The sequence below is a fragment of the Lutra lutra genome, chromosome 4 (assembly GCF_902655055.1).
Source record: "Lutra lutra chromosome 4, mLutLut1.2, whole genome shotgun sequence".
NCBI classification, from domain to species: Eukaryota; Metazoa; Chordata; class Mammalia; order Carnivora; family Mustelidae; genus Lutra; species Lutra lutra.
In genome coordinates this window covers 139,649,852-139,676,009 of record NC_062281.1, presented here as the reverse complement: position 1 = coordinate 139,676,009, position 26,158 = coordinate 139,649,852, and the positions used below count along the sequence as shown (strand labels likewise).

At 34.4% G+C, this 26,158-nt stretch overlaps 1 protein-coding gene across 6 annotated transcripts in view; it reads left to right on the top strand.

Annotated features, from left to right (window-relative positions):
- LRRC7 (leucine rich repeat containing 7) overlaps positions 1 to 26,158 on the top strand; it is a 575,277-nt gene that overhangs the window by 212,441 nt on the left and 336,678 nt on the right. For all 6 annotated transcript variants that reach the window (XM_047725077.1, XM_047725083.1, XM_047725078.1 and 3 more), the window contains exon 3: positions 19,593 to 19,795. In XM_047725077.1, the coding sequence (XP_047581033.1) occupies positions 19,593 to 19,795 (203 nt within the window). The remainder of the gene's footprint in view (positions 1 to 19,592; positions 19,796 to 26,158) is intronic.

Sequence of the window (26,158 nt, the reverse complement as noted above, 5' to 3'; positions counted from 1 at the left end):
ATTGATTTGCGGATGTTGAACCAACCTTGCAGCCCTGGAATAAATCCCACTTGGTCACGGTGAATAATCCTTTTAATGTACTGTTGAATCCTATTGGCTAGTATTTTGGTGAGAATTTGTGCATCTGTGTTCATCAAGGATATTGGTCTGTAGTTGTCTTTTTCGATGGGATCCTTGTCTGGTTTTGGGATCAAGGTGATGCTCGCCTCATAAAATGAGTTTGGAAGTTTTCCTTCCATTTCTATTTTTTGGAACAGTTTCAGGAGAATAGGAATTAGTTCTTCTTTAAATGTTTGGTAGAATTCCCCCGGGAAGCCGTCTGGCCCTGGGCTTTCGTTTGTTTGGAGATTTTTGATGACTGTTTCAATCTCCTTACTGGTTATGGGTCTGTTCAGGCTTTCTATTTCTTCCTGGTTCAGTTGTGGTAGTTTATATGTTTCTAGGAATGCATCCATTTCTTCCAGATTGTCAAATTTGTTGGCGTAGAGTTTACCTAATTATTTCTTACGTGAATTTTTACCCTAGTACTCAGTTGCTTCTTTACTCCGTGCTAAATTCTTTTCTTGCTTTTGTCAGGCCTTACAGTGATATTAAAGGCCTTGTCCTGAGGCTTAATTGAGATAATGCAAATGAAAGCATCTCTACATCCTTAGCAGATATAAGTAAGGAATACATTAGGGTTCTTTTGCTGGTGGTTCTGTTATTTTTAAACTTTGTCTTTCCTGGTTCCACTTTGCTTGTATAGTTGTGTGATTTTTGTTCAGGGCCAACTATCTAAAGCAAAATCACTTACCTATGCATGGTTAAGAGGAATTTTGCTGTTTGATAGAACTCAGTTACTTTGAGTCTAAGTTATTTTGGCTTTGGGGACAGTCTTGCATTACACCAACATTCTGATGTAAAAAATAAAATAGAGTTGGCCTAGAGTTGCTGATAGTATGTTCTTATAATAGCCTGTATTTCTTTGGTGTTAGTTGTGATCTCTCCTCTTTCATTCATGATTTTATTTATTTGGGTCCTTTATCTTTTCTTTTTGATAAGTCTGGCCAGGGGTTTATCGATCTTATTTAATTCTTTCAAAGAACCAGCTCCTAGATTCATTGATTTGTTCTATTGTTTTTTTTTTTGTTTGTTTGTTTGTTTCTAATTCATTGATTTCTGCTCTGATCTTTATGATTTCTCTTCTCCTGTTGGGTTTAGGGTTTCTTTCTTGTTCTTTCTCCAGCTCCTTTAGGTGTAGGTTTAGGTTTTATACTTGAGACCTTTCTTGTTTCTTGAGAAAGGCTTGTACTGCTATATATTTTCCTCTGAGGACTGCCTTTACTGTGTCCCACAGATTTTGAACTGTTGTGTTTTCATTATCATTTGTTTCCATGAATTTTTTCAATTCTTCTTTAATTTCCTGGTTGACCCATTCATTCTTTAGAAGGATGCTGTTTAGTCTCCATGTATTTGGGTTCTTTCCAAATTTCCTCTTGTGATTGAGTTCTAGCTTCAGAGCATTGTGGTCTGAAAATATGCAGGGAATGATCTCAATCTTTTGATACCAGTTAAGACCTGATTTAGGACTGAGGATGTGATCTATTCTGGAGAATGTTCCATGTGCACTAGAGAAGAATGTATATTCTGTTGCTTTGGGATGGAATGTTCTGAATATATCTGTGATGTCCATCTGGTCCAGTGTGTCATTTAAGGCCTTTATTTCCTTGTTGATCTTTTGCTTGGATGATCTGTCCATTTCAGTGAGGGGAGTGTTAAAGTCCCCTACTATTATTGCATTATTGTCGATGTGTTTCTTTGATTTTGTTATTAATTGGTTTATATAGTTGGCTGCTCCCACGTTAGGGGCATAGATATTTAAAATTGTTAGATCTTCTTGTTGGACAGATCCTTTGAGTATGATATAATGTCCTTCCTCATCTCTTATTATAGTCTTTGGCTTAAAATCTAATTGATCTGATATAAGGATTGCCACTCCTGCTTTCTTCTGATGTCCATTAGCATGGTAAATTGTTTTCTACCCCCTCACTTTAAATCTGGAGGTGTCTTCGGGTTTAAAATGAGTTTCTTGTAGGCAACATATAGATGGGTTTTGTTTTTTTTTTTTCCATTCTGATACCCTGTGTCTTTTGATTGGGTCATTTAGCCCATTAACATTCAGGGTAACTATTGAGAGATCTGAATTTAGTGCCATTGTATTGCCTGTAAGGTGAATGTTATTGTATACTGTCTCTGTTCCTTTCTGATCTACTACTTTTAGGCCCTCTCTTTGCTTAGAGGGCCCCTCTCAATATTTCCTGTAGAGCTGGTTTGGTGTTTGCAAATCTTTCAGTTTTTGTTTGTCCTGGAAGCTTTTAATCTCTCCTTCTATTTTCAGTGATAACCTAGCTGGATATAGTATTCTTGGCTGCATGTTTTTCTCATTTAGTGCTCTGAATATATCATGCCAGCTCTTTCTGGCCTGCCAGGTCTCTGTGGATAAGTCTGCTGCCAATCTATATTTTTACCATTGTATGTTACAGACTTCTTTTCCCAGGCTGCTTTCAGGATTTTCTCTTTGTCACTAAGACTTGTAAATTTTACTATTAGGTGATGGGGTGTGGTCCTATTCTTAATGATTTTGAGGGGGGTTCTCTGAACCACCTGGATTTTGATGCTTGTTCCCTTTGCCATATTGGGGAAATTTTCTCCAATAATTCTCTCCAACATACCTTCTGCTCCCCTCTCTGTTTCCTCTTCTCCTGGAATCCCAATTATTCTAATGTTGTTTCGTCTTATGGTGTCACTTATCTCTCGAATTCTCCCCTCGTGGTCCAGTAGCTGTTTGTCCCTCTTTTGCTCAGCTTCTTTATTCTCTGTCATTTGGTCTTCTATATCGCTAATTCTTTCTTCTGCCTCCTTTATCCTAGCAGTGAGAGCCTCCATTTTTGATTGCACCTCATTAATAGCTTTTTTGATTTCAACTTGGTTAGATTTTAGTTCTTTTATTTCTCCATAAAGGGCTTTTATATCTCCTGAGAGGGTTTCTCTAATATCTTCCATGCCCTTTTCAACCCTGGCTAGAACCTTGAGAATCGTCATTCTGAACTCTAGATCTGACATAGTACCAATGTCTGTATTGATTAGGTCCCTAGCCTTTGGTACTGCCTCTTGTTCTTTTTTTGTGGTGAATTTTTCCACCTTGTCGTTTTGTCCAGATAAGAGTATATGAAGGAGCAAGTAAAATACTAAAAGGATGGCAACAACCCCAGGAAAATATGCTTTAACCAAATCAGAAGAGATCCCAAATCGTGATGGGGGAGAAAGGGGATAAAAAGAGGTTCAGAAAGAAAAGAAGAAAAAAAAAAGAAACAATTAAAAAAAGAAAACGAATAAAGAAAAATATAAAAAGTAAAAAAAAAAAAAATATATATATATATATATTAGATAAACTAGTTAAAAAATTTTAAAAAAGAAAAGGGTAAAAGTTAAAAAAATTTAGCAGAAGAAGAGAAAAAATTGAAAAAGAAAAAAAGATTAAATTAACTGCAAGACTAAAGAATCATGGGGAGAAAGCCATGAGTTCTGTGCTTTGCTTTCTCTTCCTCTGGAATTCCGCCACTCTCCTTGGTATTGAAACTGCACTCCTTGGTAGGTAAACTTGGTCCTGGCTGGATTTCTTGTTGATCTTCTGGGGTAGGGGCCTGTTGTAGTGATTCTCAAATGTCTTTGCCCCAGGCGGAATTGCACCGCCCTTACCAGGGGCCGGGCTGAGTAATCCGCTAGGGTTTGCTTTCAGGAGCTTTTGTTCCCTGAGAGCTTTCCGTAGAGTTCTTTCAGAAAGTGGTTGATTTTCTGTTTCTAGAATTGCTGTTCTTCTTCTCTTTGATCTCCTGTTGGATTTGTAGGTGTTTGCAATCTTTAGATAAGCTATCTAGCTGATCTCCTGCTACCTGAAGTAGTCTCAGCCTGCTACTTCTCCGCCATCTTGACTCATTCCCTTACATGTTTAATTTTAATACTATACATGTTTGTTGTATGTTTGTGAATGTGTGTACATGTATGTATGCATGTATTTAGAGTGTAACCTTAAATGAGTGATAGAAAATACTCCAATTTGTTTAGTTTAGATTATACTATAGATAGATTAGACAGATACACTATAGATTGTGTATAGATAGATTAGACTATAGATAGATAGATTTCTGGATGATGGGAATGTAGTGGGACCTAAAGATATGAATGTAGTGAATTTTATTCCACTCTTTTATGTCTTCCAAATTCTTAATAATAAATATGCATTACTTTTAAATTCTGAAGAAAATAACAAGGGAGATTTTAAGTAACAATATTTTGATTGAGCAGCATTATGTGCCTACAATGTTTAAACAGTTCTTTTCTCATTCTTGTTTTTTCTCTCTGCCAGTATAATAATGCTCATTAGAAAAATATCACTCAGATATATTTCACATGATCTGGTGGTTAATAGTGTATTTTCAAGTTAATATAATTTGTATTTCTATTCTCTTTCAAATGTTCTTCAATCTATTTCCATTATCAGTTTAGGATGTCTATACTGACATATAGTGCTCTCTTTTTTCTATTAGAACTGCTCCTTCTAAACAAGATATGCCCATCAATTTTCAATGATAACCACCATATCAATTTTTCAAGACACATCTGAAATTCTTATTTAAGTCTTCGGTTTAAATTTTTAGGTTCAAGTAGTTTATTATACTTATTATACTTACAATGTGTATTGATGAAAGACATTGTCATTTCTTTTCCAGGATATTTATTTCTGAGATGAGGGGGTAACCTATCCATTTTGTTCTTTTTGTGATGTCACAGATGTTTTTCTTCAGAGTGTCTAACTTTATACTTTTGTTGGACAATTTTAGCTGCACCTGAAATTGCAGTTTTAACTCTTCAGACAGTTGGTGAATTTAAGACCAAGCAAAAGTTCCATTTTTGCCTCTATTCATTAAACTGTACAAAGAGAATTTCATATTGCATATTTGTCTTGGATTAGGAGGACAACAGCAACAAAAGACAGAGTTTATGGTCTAATTAAGAACTCTCACTAACTCAAGAGATTGGCAAGAGAACAATTGTAATAAGTGTTTGCCTTATTGGGCCCTGAGTTTTATAGACATTGGAGAAAAACCACCTAACTTTTGAACAGAAAGCAAAGAAGGGGGTTGTATTAGTTTGCTAGGGCTCCTTTAACAAAGACCCCAAACTAGATGGCCCAAACAAAAGAAATTTGTCTCATAATTCTGGAGGTTAGAAATACTAAATCAAGTCTTGTCAGTGTTGATTCCTTTGGAAGCCTGTTAGGGATGGATCTGTTCCAGAACTGTCTCCTTGGCCTATAGATGGTTGTCTTCTCCATGTACCTTCACCTCTTTTCTCTGTGTGCATCTCTCTCTTCACATGGTCTTCTTTTTATAAGAATACCAGTCATATTAGAGTATGGTCCTAACCTACTCTGGTGTGAATTCATCTGAACTAATTATACCTGCACCAACCTTATTTTCAAATTCTGAGGTGCTTAAGGTTAGAACTTCAACATGTGAATTTTAGGAGGATACAATTCATTTATAACAGGGATAGCAGAGGAAAATTCTTCTACAAGGATAATCCCTGAGTATAGTTGAAAATGATAAGGAAGAAATTACCTAAAAAGAGAGGTCAGGAGAACAGGAAATACAAAGGCACAGAAGCATGGAACGTAAGGCGTGAGTGTGGTTTGGAAGGAGACTGTGTATTTTGGCAGAGGCTTGTATATTCTGGACTCAGCCATACAAGATTGATAGTGAATGTAGCAGAGGGACTATGAAGAATTTTACATGTGTTTAGATTTGAATTTTTAAAATGTTTACTCTGATAGCACTGTGATCTTTGTGAAATATACTCTGTCTACCAAAAGGACCCCATCATTTAGGTAGGCTCTTTCATTCCAAGAGCTCTCTTAACTTTTGAAAACCTTCCCTAATTCTCTTTGCAGAACTTTGCTCCTGATTTTATTTTCTTAATTTTCTCAAATCCTGTTGCCTTTCACCATTTCTTAAATAACTTAATTCAGTAAGAATATAAACAAACAGCAAAAATCACATATATAGTATTTATTACTTACATGAATAAAGGTAAGTATTTAAATACTCAAGATGTTTTAATTTGTTGTGTGAAATTGCACTTTTAATCTCGTATCACAGGCTAACAATGAAAAAAATCTCAATCATAACAAAGTAGTTCCATTTTAAAATGAGTCTGATTCTGCCATGTTAACTTTCATGAACATTTCATTTAACAATTATTAAATCTCTGAGTGCATTATCACATGTCTTTAACTTCCTTGCAGAAAGCTTCTTAAATTAATTTTCCTTTTATATTAACTCTTTTTTCAGCCTTAGGGTGACATCAAGTAGGTTTATATGTTTCATGACTCTCTTAAAATCTTTCTAATTATAAAGTAACTGCCTAGATTTATACCCAAAGCAACTTAATTGATTAAAAGATTATCATTACAAGCCCTGTTTATTTAGCTGAGTTTCAGAATTGCAGCATTTTCTCTGTCCTGAAGGCACAAGTGCAACCATCATTAGCATTAATTAAAATATCAATAAAGATAGATAATATTAGAAGTTATCTATAGTTATGATTGAAGAATGAGTATAAAGCAGCATGAAATACTATTTAAAAATGCTGTCTTCCATCTGTCTATATCAGATCAAAATTCTAGGTCTTTTATCATGTCTTGCGAAGGGCACCATATTGACATTGTGTAACCATCACAAAAGACAAGGAATCCCTGAAACAAGACAACTGCATGCAAAATACTTTCTTACTAACTCCTACTAAAGCTTTTACTCAAGAGGATGTGAAGGGTTTCACATAAGTTGATACTTTACAAAAATAAATATTGCTGATCATATACCCAGATTTTCATTAAGTAAAATATTTAATTAAACTACATCTAAATGCATTATACATATCTCTGGCTGTCCAGTAAATCATGCTGAATAACAGATCTTTTCTTAATAACTCAGTCATCATTAAGAACATAAACCATTCTCTTATACCACAGTATAAAAATAATTCAGGAGATATTAAGGTATAAAACCATCATCTGAATAATTTCTTCAAGGGTGAGATAAATGATTAGACTAAGGTTCCAACTGAACCTAACTTTCTAGTAATCAATAGCTTATGTATGACTATTTCCATTCTATTCTCTTACTCTGTATCTCTATATAAACAAGTCTTCAGATGCTATTCCTAGAAACTGATTATTTTAGTTTATCACCTTAAGAAAGTTAAATCTTTGAGAGTGTCCTAATGCTAAGAAATTTGTTTCTTCATACTAATCTTGGCTGAGGTTCACAACTTGGCCTGAAAGCAACTTTCTTTAAGAAATATAACTAAGCAGTTTTTTAAAGAATTAGAACTTTTCCCTGAACTTGAGCTATTTTTAATCTAATGCTGAAGTTTGCTTTTTACTGTCTTCTATAGTTATATTTACATATTTAAGTAAATCAATAGATAAAAATTCCAATACAGGATGTGTGGACAGAAAAGGATAGAAGTAGTAAAATATTTTTATTCATCTATGTGAGACAATAAGGAGAAATTTTGAGTAAGCTTCTATAGGCCATCACTTACTACAAAACTTCTCTCAATAGATTTTTTTTCCAGATCGCTTCTCTAATCCTTAGGTCATGTTTTTTAGGGTAGTTAGTGTTAAGATGACAATATAAATGGTAAGGAGAAGGAAGCCAAGGAAAGCAGCCTTATTTATAGTGTGTAACAGCTAGAGAAGACTTTATAAAGAAAAATTTGATTTCCCATGTGATCCGAACTCATATTCTGTGAATGTTTTTCTAACAGCACACACTGTGACTAGTAGGCAAGGAAATAAAGAGTAAAATAAAATATTCCATTTATTATTCCAAGAAGTTCCAATTCACAGATTTTTGTTATATCTGGTACTATGACGTTTTAAGATCTGCAAACAAATTATGATAGCCAACAAATAAAATCATTCAACATGATTTATAAAGAAATAAAGGTGTTACCATAGATTGGTTGGATGAGTTTAGATGAAGAAAATGGATAAGGAACATTCAGTATTGGGAGTGGTGTAAGCTAGAACATAGAATTGGAAAAACACACTTGTCGAAGTAAAAGAGCTGAAAAGTTAGGTTGAAAACAGCTTGAATGTCAAGCTAAATAATCTTGTAGACTAGCCTTTCCTAAAATGTTTGATTCAGAATACTAAATTCTAATTATAGTGATAAAATTTTTAACTTTTTAATTTTTTAAAAAAGTGCTTTAGGAAACACTGGTTTGAACAAAGATAAACATAATTCTTTATCACAAGATCCCTCTGAGCCCTTAATATGCTAATGCACACTGCTTATTTCCTGGAGGAAAATACAGCCCAGGAACATGGGCTGGAAATATTGCTGTTGAAAATGTAGATGCAGTGAGGCTTCTAGAACAGGGGAATGGACATACCTTTTAGAAAATTAATCAGGATATTTAATGTAAGTGTCAATACATAAAGTGATAAAGCACTAATATTTTCTTATATAGCAATTATCATAATGTGCAATTACAGATTTATTTGAAAAACTTTTTATTTAATATTCATCTCCCTCATAATCCAGTGAATTCATTAGATCAGTGACCAGAATTCTTTTACTCACTGTTATTTCCTAGCATATAGGCCAGTACCTAGCACATTGCCGACATTTAATAAGTATTTGTTGAATAAATGATTGTAGAAGAAAGATATCTGGAAATACTGTACTTTCATGTAGTATTACTTTCAGTAATACTCCTAGGAGATGGCAAGGATCTGAACTAGATTGAGTGCATGGTAAAAGAAGGAAGGTGAAGATGTGAAATGTTTAATACAGAAGAAAAGAAAGGAGAAATTAAGGATGATTCGAAGGTACAAAACTGAGAGAATGAAAACACAATTAATCAAAACAAGAAATCAAGAAAGAGAGCACTGTCTGGTACAGAGTAGGAGTTTAATAAGTATTTCCAAATTCTGCCTTAGACAAGTTGAGTGTTAGTTAAAGATTGGTAGATCATTAAGCAGTTAGGAACTACATCCAGGATAAAGGTTTATATTAGAAATCATTCATAGAAACCCTTTGAAGTCTCTTTGAAGTCAGTAGATGAAAATTCTTGGAAACAATGTGCAGAGAGAGAAGGGAACATTTTAAGCATTTGAGCATTTGTTCTTAAAATAAATAACTTGTCTAAAAGCAGAACTTAGAAATATTTAATAAGCTTCTTCTTGGTACCAGGCATCATGCTTTCCTTCTTGATTTCTGTGTGTTTTGATTGCTGGTATGATAATAGCAGCATTAAAGACCAGAAGGGGGTTTTTCCAAATAGCAGTCCATTGATCGTCATGAGGATAAACTGGTTTCCTTGTACTGATAGCAAATCAAACCATGTGTAACAGTTGCAGGCTTTCAGATATTATAATGATAAAATGAAAACAAACCCATGAAATCTGAGTATTTTTGGAATATAATTATTTCAACAGTCAAAAAACAAAGAAAGAAGCCTCAGATATTCCACTTAGAGTCCTAGAATCGCCATGTGTGTTGTCTGGATAAGGGGGTTTCAGAGGCACACTTGAGGTTATGTAATGGCTTTAAAGATGTTTCTTGAAGTAGGACATGGAGAGAGCTTGGCAGGTTTCCATATCCCTGGTGGCACACTTGGTGAAGCAAAAGGTTTCTCAGCAAATAAATTAGAAACATTTGTCATTTCAAAAATCTAAGGCTGTGCCAATGAATGAGAACAGCCAGAGTATTTATCACAAATCTTGGAAAGATTGGACTTCCTTTTGTCCTTTTATCTTTCTAGGTATGGGATATTAGGTAATATTAGGTAAGGATAACATGGACAAACATAGGTCTAAAATCCTAGGGAACACAAAGGTATTGAAATTCATGTATTTTGATACACATATTGTTTGAGTCAACTACCGCAGGCATAATTCTCAAGTGGTAAAAATTATCTTTGATTTAATCAATAGAAAAGGATTTGAAGAATGTAGCAAGACGAATCTTTTTGTTACTTCACCTAGTCAAGGTTAGCAAGCCCTAATGTATAAATGGATTTGGCTCTGGGAGAGTGTTGAAAGGGAGGTTATTGACTGCATACTGTGGTACAGAAAAAATAGCAATTCAATTTAGATTGATTTAGATCAATTCAATGATCAATTTAGGATATATATATATCTATATAGATATATATATACACACACACACACAGACACATACATACATATGTGATTCGGGAGAGAGGAGAATCTATTCAGTGCCCTGAGAAGCTTTTATATTTCAATGAATTTACTGGTAGAGCTTTAACAGAAAGAGATGAATACCTGTTTACCTATTTTCCTCTCGCCCTTTAAATCTCTTTGATAAACTGAAAATCTAAGAATTACTTTTTGGATGTGTACTAAGGATCTATGTTAACACAAGAAGTCAGATCGCTTCTGAGTCAAAGTTTAAACACTGGATGTGAAGCTACACACCCTCTGTGGTACACTGGGCACTGGTCAGGTTTCAGAGAAAAGCCTATGTGTGCTTCTGTATATCATGTATGTAACATACACGTGCTTTCTTGTGTTTTGTGCTCTACTCAATTCCTGAAACACTTTTTCCATTCTATCTTACTATATTTTTATCCCTTTGATGTTCAAGAAAGTCTTTAAAATTGATTGCTAGATATTTCCCTCACTGCTACTCTTTGTTCCATTTTGCACCTATGGAATATTTTTTGGGTAAATCACTGTCAAGTACGTGCAAGTGTGCATGCCTGCATGTGTGAGTGTGTGTATGTATGTGTGTGATAGAACTGCTGGCAAATTCATGGCTCTGTAAGTTCTCATATGCTAATCTATATACATGACTGTTAATGTAATACACAGTCTGCTAAAGGAGAAAAACAATCAATGGCTTTGGAGTAAGGAGATATGAGATCCAATTTCAGGTTTACTAATTATTGTGTGTGACTGTACATATATCACAGACTCACTAAACTTTAGTTCACTATTAAAATACGGAAAACGATACATGATACTTATGTCTTATGAAAAATAAGGTAATAGATTATAAATTGGTTTGAAATTTTCAAAAATATGTACAAACAGAAGTCATTATAATTATCTTTAGCTCCTATATTCATTACTTGTTAATATTTTTAAAGTACTCTAAGCCAGATACTAGACAAGTGACTGGAAATATACATTGTTGTATAGGCTAGACATGGTCCCTGTCTTCACAGAGCTTTCAATCTAGTGAACAAGATTGATACTGAGTACATTACTGAAATGTAATCAAAGAGAATTGCAGTGTATAGTTGGAACATATTCAGCCTGCTTTATTGAATAGGGAGAGGCTATTTTCCTGTAATGTAATTTTTTTTATAAGGCAAGGGAAATTGTCCTCTATAGAGGCAGTCTTGTTTCTGAGGGCCTGTGTAAAAAAAGAAAATTTAGTCTTAGAAATGCAAAGGAAATTATGAATGTGAAGAACACAGAAAGCAATCAGAAGTGGTACCTACCTGGGCTGGTTGCAAAGGGGGCTGAGTGTGAGTGTGGACGGTAGGAGTCAGGCCACAAGAATATATTATACTTGGCACGCCACAGTAAAAACTTTGGGCTTTGCCTAAGTGGCAGAAACGAGTCATTGAAGTATTTGCAGCAAGAGGGTGACATAATATTTGTGTTACATAAGGTCACTTCGGCTGTCTTGTGGTAGAATAATAGACAAGTATGAATGCAAGAGATAATATTTTGAGCTAGGTTGCTGGGCACTTGAAATGAAGAAAAATAGGCTTGATTGAGGAAATATTCAGGCTATTTAATCGTTGTTACTTGGTGATTGTTAGGGATGTGGAGTGTGGGAACTAGAGGAGTCAAGAACAATACCAAGGTTTCTATCTTGAGAAGCTGGGTGAATGGGATTGCTGTTCTCTGAGATTGAGAACACAGGAAGAGGAGGAGGTTTGGACAAAGCAGTAATTGCTAACCCTTAGTGAATGCTTAAAACCTGAAGACACAATTCTAAGTGCTTTGTATGTACTCTGTTATTTGGCGGATGACTAAACATAAGGATAAAACACACAGCCAGAGTCCAAGCTCTTGACCATGATGATGTGCTCTGTACCTTTGAAGAGCATCACATCAATTTTGTCATGTTATGTTTGAGATGCCCTTAAAACATAAAGTGGAAATGATGAGGGAAATAAATCTGAGTAGAGTTAAAAGAAATTTTACAACCACTTATTATCAAAGTTAAATGAAGTCGGGTGAATGAAGATTGTAAAGAGAGAGAGTGTAGAGTTAGAAAGGCAACATGCCTGGGACAGGGCAGAGGGGTGGGATGTAGGAGTGTACCTAATATTATAAATCTCAGTGTTCAGTTAGAGAAGATGGAACCTTCTCAAAAGACTGAAATGGAAGAGCCAAAGTGGAAGAATAAATGTCAGAAGAGTATGATGTCAGGAGAGCCAGAGAAAGAGCAGTTCCAAAAGAAAGATGTAGTTCTCTGCCCAATATTCCTAATAGATTGGGTAGGAAGAAAGGAAAAGGATTAAAAGAGAACTTTATTTTAAACATGGAAGTTAATCTCTTGCCTTCCTTATAAATTTATTCTTACAACCCAGATTATTCTATGAAACTAAAAAGAACTTTAAAGTAGATATACTCAGGGCACCTGGGTAGCTCAGTCGATAAAGCATCCAGCTCTTGATTTTGGCTCAAGTCATGATCTCCAAGTCATGAGATCCAGCCCTGTGTCTGGCTCCACACTTAATAGAATCTGCTTCTCTTCATCTCCCTCTGTCTCTCCTGCCATACTGTTTCCCTCTCTCTCTCAAACAATTAAGTCTTTAAAAATAAATAAATAAAATAAAATATGCATAATCATATGGACAGAGAAAACAGAAGAGAAAGCATCAGGAAATAAGAAATTTCAACAAATTTTGAGATGGGGTATGAAAGGGGTATGAAAACTGAGTTAATGCACAGACCTCCTTACAGTCTGGGAGACAACAGGTACCAGGCAAGAAACAGAAGATACTTAGTACTAAAAACAGGAAAACTGACCAAAATACTCACTATATATGGCTACATAGCTATGCCCCAGGCATAAGTCCAGAATATTCTTTGGCTTGCTGCCAGATCATCCTGTGGTGAAACCTATCATACATATAAAACTTCCAATTAGCATTTGAGAGCTTCACTCTTCAATTCCGAAGGACAGTCAGGGATCACCAGATATTTGCGGAAAACCACTATTATGAAAGATAAAGATCAAAAGAAACACAGAAAATAGAACTCAGAAATAATGCAAGGAGCAGGGAGACAAAGACAAAAAGCCTATAGTTAATATCTTCTGAGAGAAATGAAAATGACATGGTACCCTTAAATACAAACAAGATACTATGTAAAAGTAATATTCAGGAAGCAACAAGTAACTTTTGCAGTAAAAATATGCCTCTGATAAAAGATGATACAGAAGATGGATTTAGAAGATCAAGCTGAGAAAAATCTCCCAGCAAATAGAATAACAAGGCAAAGACACAGAAATTACAAAAGAAAAAAATAATTGAACTACAGGATAAAAGTAGGTGATAGCTCCTACATCCAACTAATTGAGATTGCAGAGAAAGAGAAAATAAAAACAAAGAGGAGAAAATTACCAATTAAATAATGACAGAAAATTTAACAAGATTAAAAGATAAGAGGTTCCAAAGTGGAAGAGTCTTTCAAGTACCGAGTATAATAGATTAAAAAAAAAACATCAGAACACATTACCCGAAATTTCAAAAGACTGAAGACAACATAAAAATTCTAAGATGTTTAGGTGGAAGGGAAAATCACAGGATTTTGAATAGTAATGGAATTGGATTTCCTGGCAACAATTTTAAAAGCTAGAAAATAACAACAACAAAAAAAAAGGTCTTCAAATTTATGAAAGAAAATTATTTCTGACCTGGAAATATATAGCCAGTCAAACTTTCACTTGTTTTGGGTGAAATGAAATCATGTTCAGAGATTCACATATCAGAAATCCTTCCTCAATAAATTACTAGATCTTGTATTTCACCTTGGATGTTTTATTCCAGTAAGCCCAGAAAGAAAAAGACATGTGACTCAGAAAATAGGAGATGTAACACAAGAAAGAAATGGAAAATTCACAGAATAATAGTGAAGAGATATTTTAGGATAGCAGATACATATCAGATCTAGAAAAACAAACATTACAGACAAGAACAAGAAAATACAAGTGTTCCTTAAGGATTATTCCAGGGGTAAAATGAGATATTATATTCACTTGACTATATCAAGAGAAAATAGAGAATTGAATTAATGAAAGGTACATAGAAAAATAAAGCAAAGAAAAAGTAAGGAAATTCTTAAAGAAACAAAAAAATGCACAAGAAATAAAATGTGATCAAATTATCACATATGACTATATACTACTATATATGACTATATATATGACTATAGTAGTATATATGTAGTAGTAGTAGTAGTCATATATATATATGACTATAGTAGTACTATAATCACATTTTATTTCTTGTGCATTTTTTTGTTTCTTTAAGAATTTCCTTATTTTTTCTTATTTTTATAAATAAGGAAATAAGAATTTCCTTATTTATAAACTACATACTACTAATTTAAAGCAATATTGCTTTCTATATATTTTGCTTGATTAGAAGTGTGTTGAAATTTGTTAGCAGGAAGTTAAACCACCACATTACATGCTACAAACCTGTAATTGAAAAATTAAGGAGTAGCATTATAATCAATTTATTTAGAAATTTAGATTAAAGAAAAGCTTTAAAATTGGAAGTTATTAATGTAGGGAGAATAAATCAAGATTAGAAGGAGTTATGATTGAGATAGTTCAGAAATGAGATACCAAAATTATCAATGGGTGCAGAAGAGTGTTAAAGAGATGGTAAATGAATGGCCTGAGAGAGGAAGATGTTATTATATAAAGAGACCATCAAAGGAAGAGAGGTTTTACAGGAGAGAAGAATAATAGTTTTTAGAGAGCAAAGGGGATAACGATTCCACTTTTCAATCCTGAAGTATTTATGGGATGAGAATGTCAGCATGCTCCACTTTTATTTATTTATTTATTTTTTTAAAAGATTTTATTTATTTATTTGACAGAGAGAAATCACAAGTAGGCAGAGAGGCAGGCAGAGAGAGAAGAGGAAGCAGACTCCCTGCTGAGCAGAAAACCCGATGTGGGGCTTGAACCCAGGACCTGGGATCATGACCTGAGCCGAAGGCAGCGGCTTAACCCACTGAGCCACCCAGGCGCCCCAGCATGCTTCACTTTTAAAGGCTACAAGTGAATCAAGTTTCAGTTGAGACTATGAGGGAGCATTTGGTGAAGACAACAAATTCAGTGGAATTGTCGATCATGATATAAGACATATTCTGAGTTCAAACGGAGTAGAGAAGAGAGAAATTGGGCCAGGGGAAAACTTCAGTACATTGTGGGGATGAGAGAAGGGACAGAAAAGATGACCAGAAGAGCCTAAGTTTTGGGACAATGAAATGGAAAACAGTCTTAAGTGAACGGAGCTCCAAAAGTCTCAGTGGACAGTGGACCCTCTGGCCAAATGGTTTAGGTACAAGCCTGGATAGTCTTTTTCCTCTTAATTTATATTTAAAAATTTACAGTGGCGGCAACAGACAGGTATAAAGAAATAGTTATATGGTTCGACACAATAGGGTGAGTGATAGGCACTGGGCAACATAGGCATCAGAAATTGATTGTGTATTCATCTGTGGGTCAGGGAGGCAGACAGGACGTGACATTATAGCTGTGTGGTTGATGTGACTACCAGTGACTAAAATTAAAAACCTGGGAACTAGAGAGTATTGTGATAAGTGAAATAAGTCAATCAGAGAAAGACAATTATCATATGCTCTCCCTGATATGAGGAATTTGAAAGGCAGGGTGGGGGGTCATGGGGGTTAGGGAGGGAAAAAATGAAACAAGATGGGACCTGGGAAGGAAGACAAACCATAAGAGATTCTTAATCTCAGGAAACAAACTGAGGGTTGCTGGGTGGTAGGGGGAGGAATAGGGTGGCTCATCATCACTATGATGATGGCTAAGACATCATCACTTAGCTTTACAACTGTAATAACTACCACAGACATTTACTAGGTGCCTAAGTATGTCAGATATTTACTAGATGCATTTACTTGCTACCTAATATATGCCAGGTCCCAGGTAGAGACTGAGAAACCACCAACCCATAATCAGGGATTTCAAGTAAGATCAACTAAAATAAGCATTAAAAAACCTTGAGATTCAGGCTCCTAGAAATGTGAAGTGTAGGAGTTCAAGAGATAGAAAGTAATGAAGAAAGGTTATTCTTTTAATGATTTTGGTTGGCTTTCTACAGAATGCCAAGTGCAAATAACCATCTGAAAGTGCTGACTCATGAACCTGTCCTCAAAATATCATTTTATTAATTTTGGAAGTTAAAGAAAGGATAAGGAGGTTTGGGCTGAATTTCCAACAATTCTTAAACATTTTCTACTCCCTTCCTTCCAAATTTGACTTAACCTAAGCAATTTAAAAAACAAAATGCTATGTTGTTTTTATAAATTAACACTACTTTCTAGTAATAAACTTATGTTGGTAAGTCAAATAAATTAACCAAAAAAGCTCATGTTTCAAATTAATGCTCATTTAGTACTACTCTGTAGCCAGCAAACTATGCCATGTCTACAAATTCAAAAATGAATAAGACCAAGATATTTTCTTCAAAGAACTTACCTCGGAGGAAAATAGAACATGTAATTGGGAAGCAATGTGATTAGTGTTCTGGGAACTCAGAGGAAGACTCCAATCATTCTTCTTGGAAAGACATTCACAGAAGTAGTGACCTTTTAGTTAGAATGACAAGTTTTTCAAATAAATTGTCAATAGCTGATGGTGGTTGGGAGGGAGGGAGGAGAGCCCTAAATATATTCATTTATTCATTCATGAATTCATTTTTTTGTTTGTATGTTTGTTTCTTTTTAGTTTCAAGTTTTTATTTAAATTCCAGTTAGATAACATACAGTGTAATATTAGTTTCAGGTATAGAATTTAGTGATTCAATACTTATATATTACACCCAGTGCTCATCACAGCTCATGCCCTCCTTAACACCTATCACCCATTTAACTCATCTTCCCACCCACCTCTCTTCTAACAACCCTTGGTTTGTTCTCTATAGTTAAGAGTTTATTTCTTGGTTAGCTCTCTCCTCCCCACCCCACTCTGCCATGTTCATTTGTTTTATTTCTTAATTTCCACATATGAGTGAAGTCATATGGTATTTGTCTTTCTCTGACTGACTTATTCCACTTAACACAATAGTCTGTAGCTCCATCCATGTCATTGCAAATGGCAAAGTTTCATTCTTTTAGATGGCTGAGTAATATTGCACTTTGTAGATACACACCACATTTTCTTTATTGATTCATCAGTCATTTGAGCTCATTCCATAATTTGGCTATTGTTGATGCTGCTGCTATAAATATTGGTGTGTACTTATCCCTTCAAATTAATATTTTGTACCCTTTGGGTAAATACATATTAGTATAATTGTTGGGTTGTAGGGTAGTTCTATTTCTAACTTTTTTGAGGAAACTCCATACTGTTTTCTGGAATGGCTCCACCAGTTTGCATTCCCAGCAATAGTGTAAGAGGGTTCCCTTTTCTCCTCATCCTCTCCAATACCTGTTGTTTTCTGTGTTGTTAATTTTAGGCATTTTACTGGTATGAGGTGATATCTCATTGTAGTTTTGATTTTTATTTCCCTGATGATGAGTAATGTTTATCTTCTTTTCATGTTTCCATTAGGTATCTGGATATCTTTGGAAAAATATCTATTCATGTCTTCTGCCCATTTTTTAACTGTAATATTTGTTTTTTGAGTGTTGAGTTTTATAAGTTCTTTATAGATTTTGGATACTAGCCCTTTTTCATATATGTCATTTGCAAATATCTTCTCCATTCTGTAGGCTGCCTTGTAGTTTTGTTGATTGTTTCTTTTGCAGAAGCTTTTTATTTTGATGAAGACCCAATAGTTTATTTTTGCTTTTGTTTCCCTTGCCTCTAGAGATGTGTCTAGTAAGAAATTTCTACTGCCAACATCAAAGAGGTTACCGCCTCTTTGTGTTCGCCTCTAGGATTTTAATGGTTTCCTATCTCTGGCATAGGCCTTTCATCCACTTTGAATATATTTTTATGTATGGTTTCACAAAGTGGTCCAGTTTCATTCTTTTGCATGAAGACATACAATTTCCCAATACCATTTGTTGAAGGGACTATTTTTCTTCCTGCTTTGTTGAAGATTAATTGACCATATCATGTGAGTCTATTTCTGGGTTTTCCTTTCTGTTCCATTGGTCTATAGATCTGTTTTTGTGTCAGTACCATACTGTCTTGATCCTTGATCAAGGATCTTGATCCACCAGATCCTTACAGCTCTGTAATATAACTTAAAGTCTGGAATTGTGATGCCTCCAGCTCTTCTTTTCTTCTTCAAGATTGCTTTGAATTTTGGGGTCTTTTATGCTTCCATACAAATTTGTTTATTTCACTCTACATTTGTTATTAAATATTTACTGTATGTCAAGCTTTAAGACAAATGCAAAATAAATAAAACATAGTTCCTACTCTCAAAAGACTTAGCGTCTAGAAGAATAACATGAAAATCAATAGATTTAATGAAGTGTTGTAAGTGACATGGTACAAGCCTGTGCAAGATTTCATGTCATTTGGTCAGTTTAACCTAGAGAAAGATATTGGAATTTCTACCATGATCATAAGTTGCTTTCTACCATTAAAATCAAACGATTCATAAAGATATGTTCTCATTCTGAAGCAAAAAACCAATCCATCTCTAATCTGTATCTCCAATAGAATAGAAGCTTCATGAAAACAGGGACTTTGTTTAATTCATCACTCTATCCCAGTAACTAGATCAGTGCTTGGAACATAGGGGTTATTTAATAAATATATGTTCATTAGTGGATTGAATTTGTAGGCCAAAAAGAGGTCATCATAAACCTTAGAAGTGAAACTTGAATATTTTTACAGAAATGGAAAAAATATAATTTTTCCAACAAATTCCAGATATTTCTGTTCTGCCATGTAATTTGTGTAAAATTTAAAAAAAAATTATAGTTCTGTGTATCAAGTAAGCATGGTAATTGCATTGCACTGAGTCAGGATTGTATTCTGGGGAGATTCTGCCATTCCAAAACTGTGTGATGATGGGAAATATCTTAACCTCTCTGAATTCCATTTCTTTATTTGTTAAATGGAAATAAAACCAATCTCACATACCTTGCAGGGCTGTTCAAGTATTAAATGATGTAATGCATGTACATGTTCTATATAAACTTGAAAACATTATATAATTATAAAACGTATACTAAAATTAAATTTCTAAGGTTTTAATATTACAGGAATGCCCTCCAAATTCAGTCAATTAAGCATGGTTTGTTGGTTTTTTTTTTTCTGTTTTTTCTCTAGTGCAGTGCCTGGAGATGACCACCAAACGGAAAATCATCGGCCGACTGGTGCCGTGCCGATGTTTCCGAGGTGAAGAAGAAATCATCTCAGTTTTAGACTACTCCCACTGCAGTCTTCAGCAGGTGCCAAAGGAGGTCTTTAACTTTGAGAGGACATTAGAGGAGCTTTATCTAGATGCCAATCAAATTGAAGAGCTACCCAAGGTAATCTTTGACAACCAAAAATATACACCATAAATGAGTATTTTATGATATCCAAAACTTGGCATAATGATAATGTTAATTACAGCTTTCTTCTGAGTAATTGGCAGGTTGTTCAAACTGATATAACTTTCCCCAGTATTCTTGTTGGTACCTTTTAATACCACTTCATTTGTAACTTCATGTGATGTGTTAATGACCAATTGAACTCCATAAAAATCATCATTTTATGAATTATATCTTATTTTATTTATTTTTAAAAGATTTTATTTTTCACTTATATGAGAGAGAGAGAGAGAGCACAAATGGGGGGTAAAGCAGAGGGAGAGGGAGAAGCAGACTCCCTGCTGAGTGCAGAACCCAGTACAGGGATCTATCTAAGGACACTGGGATCATGACCTGAGCCTAAGGCAGAGGCTTAATTGACTGGGCCACCCAGGTGCCCCTGAATTACACCTTATTTTAATTGAAAATGGCTTCCATGAAAATATAGACTGAGATCAATATCAGTGAGTTGAGTTCAATAGCTTATATTTGGAAAATGACGGAAAGATATGACACTGTATTCCAGAAGTGAAATTTTTATCATTAAGGAGACATTGTTTTAAAACCTTGAATTGTTATGTTCTAAGTCTGAGAAATGCATACACACATGCACTGTTACATGTTTAATACTATTATGAAAAACATGCTATTATTTCTGGAATTTGGAATTTTTTATTATTACAGTCATTACTGAATATATGGCATGTAAGTATAAACAGAGTAGAGCTAAAAATTTAACTAATATCAAATTTTGCACACACACTGCCATTATGACATCGTGCTAGGCAAAGAAAATCTCTCCTGTCTCCTGTTCTCCACTGCAGAAAAGACTGGATGATAAAAGATTAGCTAACACAGACCAAGCCACACAGCAGAGAGGTTCAAAATCTAAACCACTATATATTAATGACCATTGAAATAAATGACTCACGTTAAATAGTAGGCATAGCATTTACTTGTGAAGGATTTACACAGTGGCTCAGAGGGAAAAAATGTCTTACTATACATTTCCATTGAATATGCTAAAAAATGCATATTTAAATACCCAGAAACCAGAAAAAGAAACTTCCATAATAAAAACTCACCTCATTATCAAATTCTGAGAATAATGTGCTGATCAAACCAAATTATGAATAATTGTTTTCACTTAGGATTATAAATTATGAATTATAATTATATCATATAGAATTATATATAATATATAATTATGTTAATTATTATTAATATAATACTTCAGAGACAGGAACTATTTAATTTGTACTCCAAAACAAATATACTTCATTTTTGACAACTCAACTATGTAATGTTGTCTTAGATTTGGGGTCAGGAGATCTGGGTCAGGCCTAAAAAAATTTTAACTGTATTGATTGCCATGTAGATGCATATCAAGAAGAGGCTGGCATGAAATGGGCTGTTTCTCCCAAAGACTATGAACTTCTTGAGGGCAGAGATGTCATCTTACTCATCTTTGCCTCCTTGTACACGTTACAACTTTCACATAATGGATATTCAATCTCTTTCTTGTCCTGCCAGGTAGAACAATGAAGAGAACTTCATATACTATAGGACTTGATTAGCAAAATGGTGTAAAGTTTAAGTGACTCACAAATGTGACATTTAGCTCTAATTTAGAAAAATAAATATTTTTTTAGAGCAGCCTCATCTAATGTTGCCAGATAAATAAAGGACATCCACTGAAATTTAAATTTTAAACTAAAACCCAGAATTTTTGGCATAATTATGCCCCAAATATTGCATTTGATATATTAAAAAAAATAGTTATTTAACTTGGCATGCTGTATTTTTATCTGCTGAATCTTGGGAGCCCTAAACCAATCTAGTTATTTAACATCTTTTTCTAGAGCTATGCAACAAATTCTGTAAGACAAATAGTAAAAAATGGTTTATCAATCAAGTATTTATTTAATATCTATATTACTACACAGTGTTTGAAGGTTTAGGCAGGTTAAAGAGAAATCAGCCTCAATCCTTATTCTCAAGGATCTAACCACCTAATCACAGAGAAAACTAAAGCATTAGAGGCAGAAGCATGATAATGTGTAATTAGAGCCAAAGAGTCAAATACTGCTGTAGAGAAGGGTTTCATTGTTGCAGGGGTGGGGGAGGATTTGACCAAAAGGTAAAAATGCAAAAATTAAGATGGTACAATATGGAGAGGGTGAGGAGAGACACAGTAGAGCTGTGAAGAGTCTGGAAATGCAGGTACACATGAGGGAGTACCAACAACATGTAAGTAGAGGAGGGAGAGCGTAGAGGACACAGATTATGAAAGGTATTGAGAGTCACACAGCATTGTTTGACTCAATGAATTAGGCAGATAGTGTTATTGGAGAGTCTTATATGTCATGTATGTCACCAGTAGCCTATGTAAGCTTGGATTAACGGTACATAAAAATAATACAAGTGAACCAGAGACAATTTAATTTCCCAGTGTGTTGAATTGAGGAGAAATTGTTATCTTTTATTATTGTTATGCTTTATATATTTCAAAGATCTTTCACATAATCTCTCAAGGTTTCTTTGAGTTCCCAAATTCAAGGTGTTGCTTTCATAAAACAGCCCTGTGTTACTTTCTTCTAATGTATTTGATATTGAGATATGATCTAAGTTATCTGAAATTGAGACATGATTATAACAGTACCTGGATATATTTGTGCATATTAGAAAAACAGGAAGTCAAACAAAAGCTCTCTGTTTTTCTGAGAAGGATAAGAAAGTTTCAACTTGTTCTTAGGTTTCATTGGCCTTAATTGTGTTATATGTTCATTGCTGATCCAATCCCTTTGCTATAGAATCCACAATGACAAGGAATATGAGATTACTTTGATTGAATTAAACACTAGTAGGCCACCTCTGTGGATTTGTGATTGCTGGTCACAACATAAAGGGAAGGCGTACAAGGACTGTACGGAGATTACCACAGTGTACACTACAAACAAAATGTTATATAGTCATTGTTTCCTGAGGAAAAGTAGATGAAGTATTGAGTCTCTAGGGAGTTTAATCTTTAAATTTAAATTAAATAATTTTTTTTTGTCTGCCATTTTATTTCACTATTTTCTTTATGTTTCCTTGGCATTGTTACCATGGTAATTCCAAATTTGTTGAGTAAATGAGATAGTTATTTGTATTTTTGACATTATATTACGGAAAGAATTACCTTTGTAATTTTTTAAAAAAATTTTTCTTTCTGATATTTTATTCAGAGCCTATTCTAGGTGACCAAGAATTACTACTCTAAAATGTTATACAACAGGTATAGAATAGAGTGAAGGTTAATGACATTAGAAAAAGATATGTCGAGACTGTGTCAGAAAAGATGCAAAAATAGAAATGAAAGAACAGGAAGGTTTTTGATTAGGAATGGTTCAATCTGTGTTACTTAATTTGCTATAGTAAAAGGTAAAAATACAAAATGACATGCCTTTCATGCAATAATAGAAAACCCGCACAGCTTATAATTTAGTACTGTTTTGCTTGTTATTTTAAACCAGGAACTTAAAATTATAGACAGAATAATAGACCATAACATATTATATGTAAAGTAATGTGGGCAGACAAAAGTTAAAAAAAAAAAAAGGCAATAAAGAGAAAAATTGCTGAGAAACTTCTTGAAACAGAAGAGAAACCTTAAAAAAAAAAAAGAATAGAAGTAATTTGGAAAAGCTAATATGTGACCAAAATTGAGAGACATATAGAGTGAATTTGACAGATGAGGTCAATTTAACCACATGTAAAAGGGGATGGAACAAAATCTGAAGGTAGCAACCTTAGAAAACTTTCTCCATACTAAACTTTACAATCTACCCTTGAGACATTTTAGAGACTAAGAACCTGACCTTTGGACCCAGACAAACGTGGGATTAGATTTTAGCACTGCTATTTGGTTGGTAAGATATTTTATTTTCTGGGAGTCTCAGTTTCTTCATTAGAAAAAATGGGAAAATAATAGAGGTTGCTAGTGATTAGATAGATGATGGGCAGATAAATAGATAAGTGCGTACTGGGTGAGATGATGCATATGGAATACCTGGAATAAAGAAATACGCAATGATCAGTAGTCATCATTCTCCCATCACCGAAGAAGGATAATCCCCATGTTAATTATCCTGAGTAAAACAAAAGTAAGATTTTGGTAATATCCCAAGATAGTTCTGGGCATTGGATCTCTAAAAAAAAAAAAAAAAATCGTGTGGCATGACTTTATCTCTAAAATCTCCAAAGACAACTTCTAAGAAATCAATTCCCTGTCTGTAATGGGTGTAGGTTTTTGACTCTACCAGCTGCACCAACACATTTGTGATAACACCATGGTTTACACAGAAAATTTCCCTGGCTCAAAGATATCACAATGTTGTATTATATTTGAATAGATGCAACCTTGGAGATTGTTTAATATACCCCTCAATTATTACTAATAAGCAAACCCAGGCCAGAAAAGTTAATTAACTTCTTTTAGGACACATGGGATGTTAGGTTCCTATCCAAAATTATTACCAAAGACTGTGCATTCATTAGGATAGAATAGGCTATGCTACAGTAACAAGTCAAAAGCTCAGTGTGTAACTGAACAAAAAAATTTCCCAATTTTATCCCTGTACACACAGTGGCCATGACTACTGGGGAAAACACAAGTAACTTCTAGGCAAGTTCCTATGGTGGGTTTGTACTATCATTTTGCTTTTTATAGTTTAATTATTTGTTTCTCAACAATTTTCTTTTTCCTTTCTTTCTGAGGGACATTATCTTGTCTCCTGGTTTTAATTCTCACCTCTAAGTAGATAACCCTTAAATCCATCTCCAACTCTGACCTCTCTCTTGAGTTCCATCACATTTTGCTTATTCATCTGTTGAATACCTCCATGTGGACAGACATTTTTATTTGATATATAAATGTCTAAAACCAAGCTAATAATTAGAATGTGTTCAGAGAAGTGTAACTAAGATGGTGATAGAAAGCATGTCTTTGAAAAATGGTCAAAAAAATTTGGAAACTTGTCTTAGAAAAACAGAACTTTAAGGCAAAGTATATGAATTCCTTTAACACATTTGAAGGATCAGGGTAGTAATGCCAGAAGCATAGTTCCTTGTGCAGAGAGGGCATGCCTTGATAATCTAAGGAGCTTAGTACAAACCCACCATAGGAACTTGCCTAGGAGTTACTTGTGTGACTGGGATAAAATTGGGAAATTTTATAATGCTCATGTAGGTAAAAACTCCATGAGTAAGAGAAATATGGAATCTCAATTAATTTTTTATTATGTTTTTTATTAATTATTTTTATTGACATACAATGTATTATTTGCCCCAGGGATATAGGTCTGTGAATCATCAGGCTCACACACTTCATAGCACTCACCATATGACATACCCTCCCCAATGTCCATAACTCAACCACCTCTCCATAACACCCCTTCCCCCAGCAACCCTCAGTTTGTTTTGTGAGATTAAGAGTCTCTTATAGTTTATCTCCCTCCTGATCCCGTCTTGTTTCATTTTTCTCCTTCCCTACCCCCCAAACCCCGCACTCTGCCTCTCAAGTTCCTCATATCATAATTGGAATCCTAATTAATTTTGATCTGGATGCCTATAGCTTACAAAAACCTATTGGCTCATAATAAATAGAAGGTTATAGCCTCAACTAAGTGGTGCTATCAAAGCTAATTATAGAAATTTCCAATCTTCCAAGTCATTTAAAATTTAAGGTCATTTTACTTGTAAAATATGAGTTTTATATATGAGAAAGGAGAGGTTCTAGCTTCCTATCAGAATGCCATATGACACTCAGAGGGACTCAATACAGGTGAGATACAGGGAAGTCATACAACTATTTTTAAATAATTAGGAAGAATACCAAAGAAGCAAGTATTCATTTGAATATTTAACTATACATTCTCAAAACTTGCTTATTTTCTAGGGCATATTGATAATGTCTTCATCTGGCCTCTGTTGCCTCAGCCTGATACGGATCAGTAGATCCCACACTTCTGGATTTCAAAATCCAGCGAAGTGTGGGAACTGACATTCCCTTTCTTTTGCTAAATAAGCATTTTATTTATTTATAATTTTTTAAAGATTTTATTTATTTATTTGACAGAAAAAGAGTGAGCACAAGTAGGCAGAGTGGCAGACAGAGGGAGAGGGAGAAACAGGCTCTCTGCTGAGCAGGGAGCCCCATGCGGGACTCGGTCCCTGGACCCTGGGATCATGACACTTAACCGACTGAGCCACCCAGGCACCCCTAAGTAAGCATTTTAAAAAGTCTCATGCAAAACTTATTAATTTACTGTAAAAGAATAC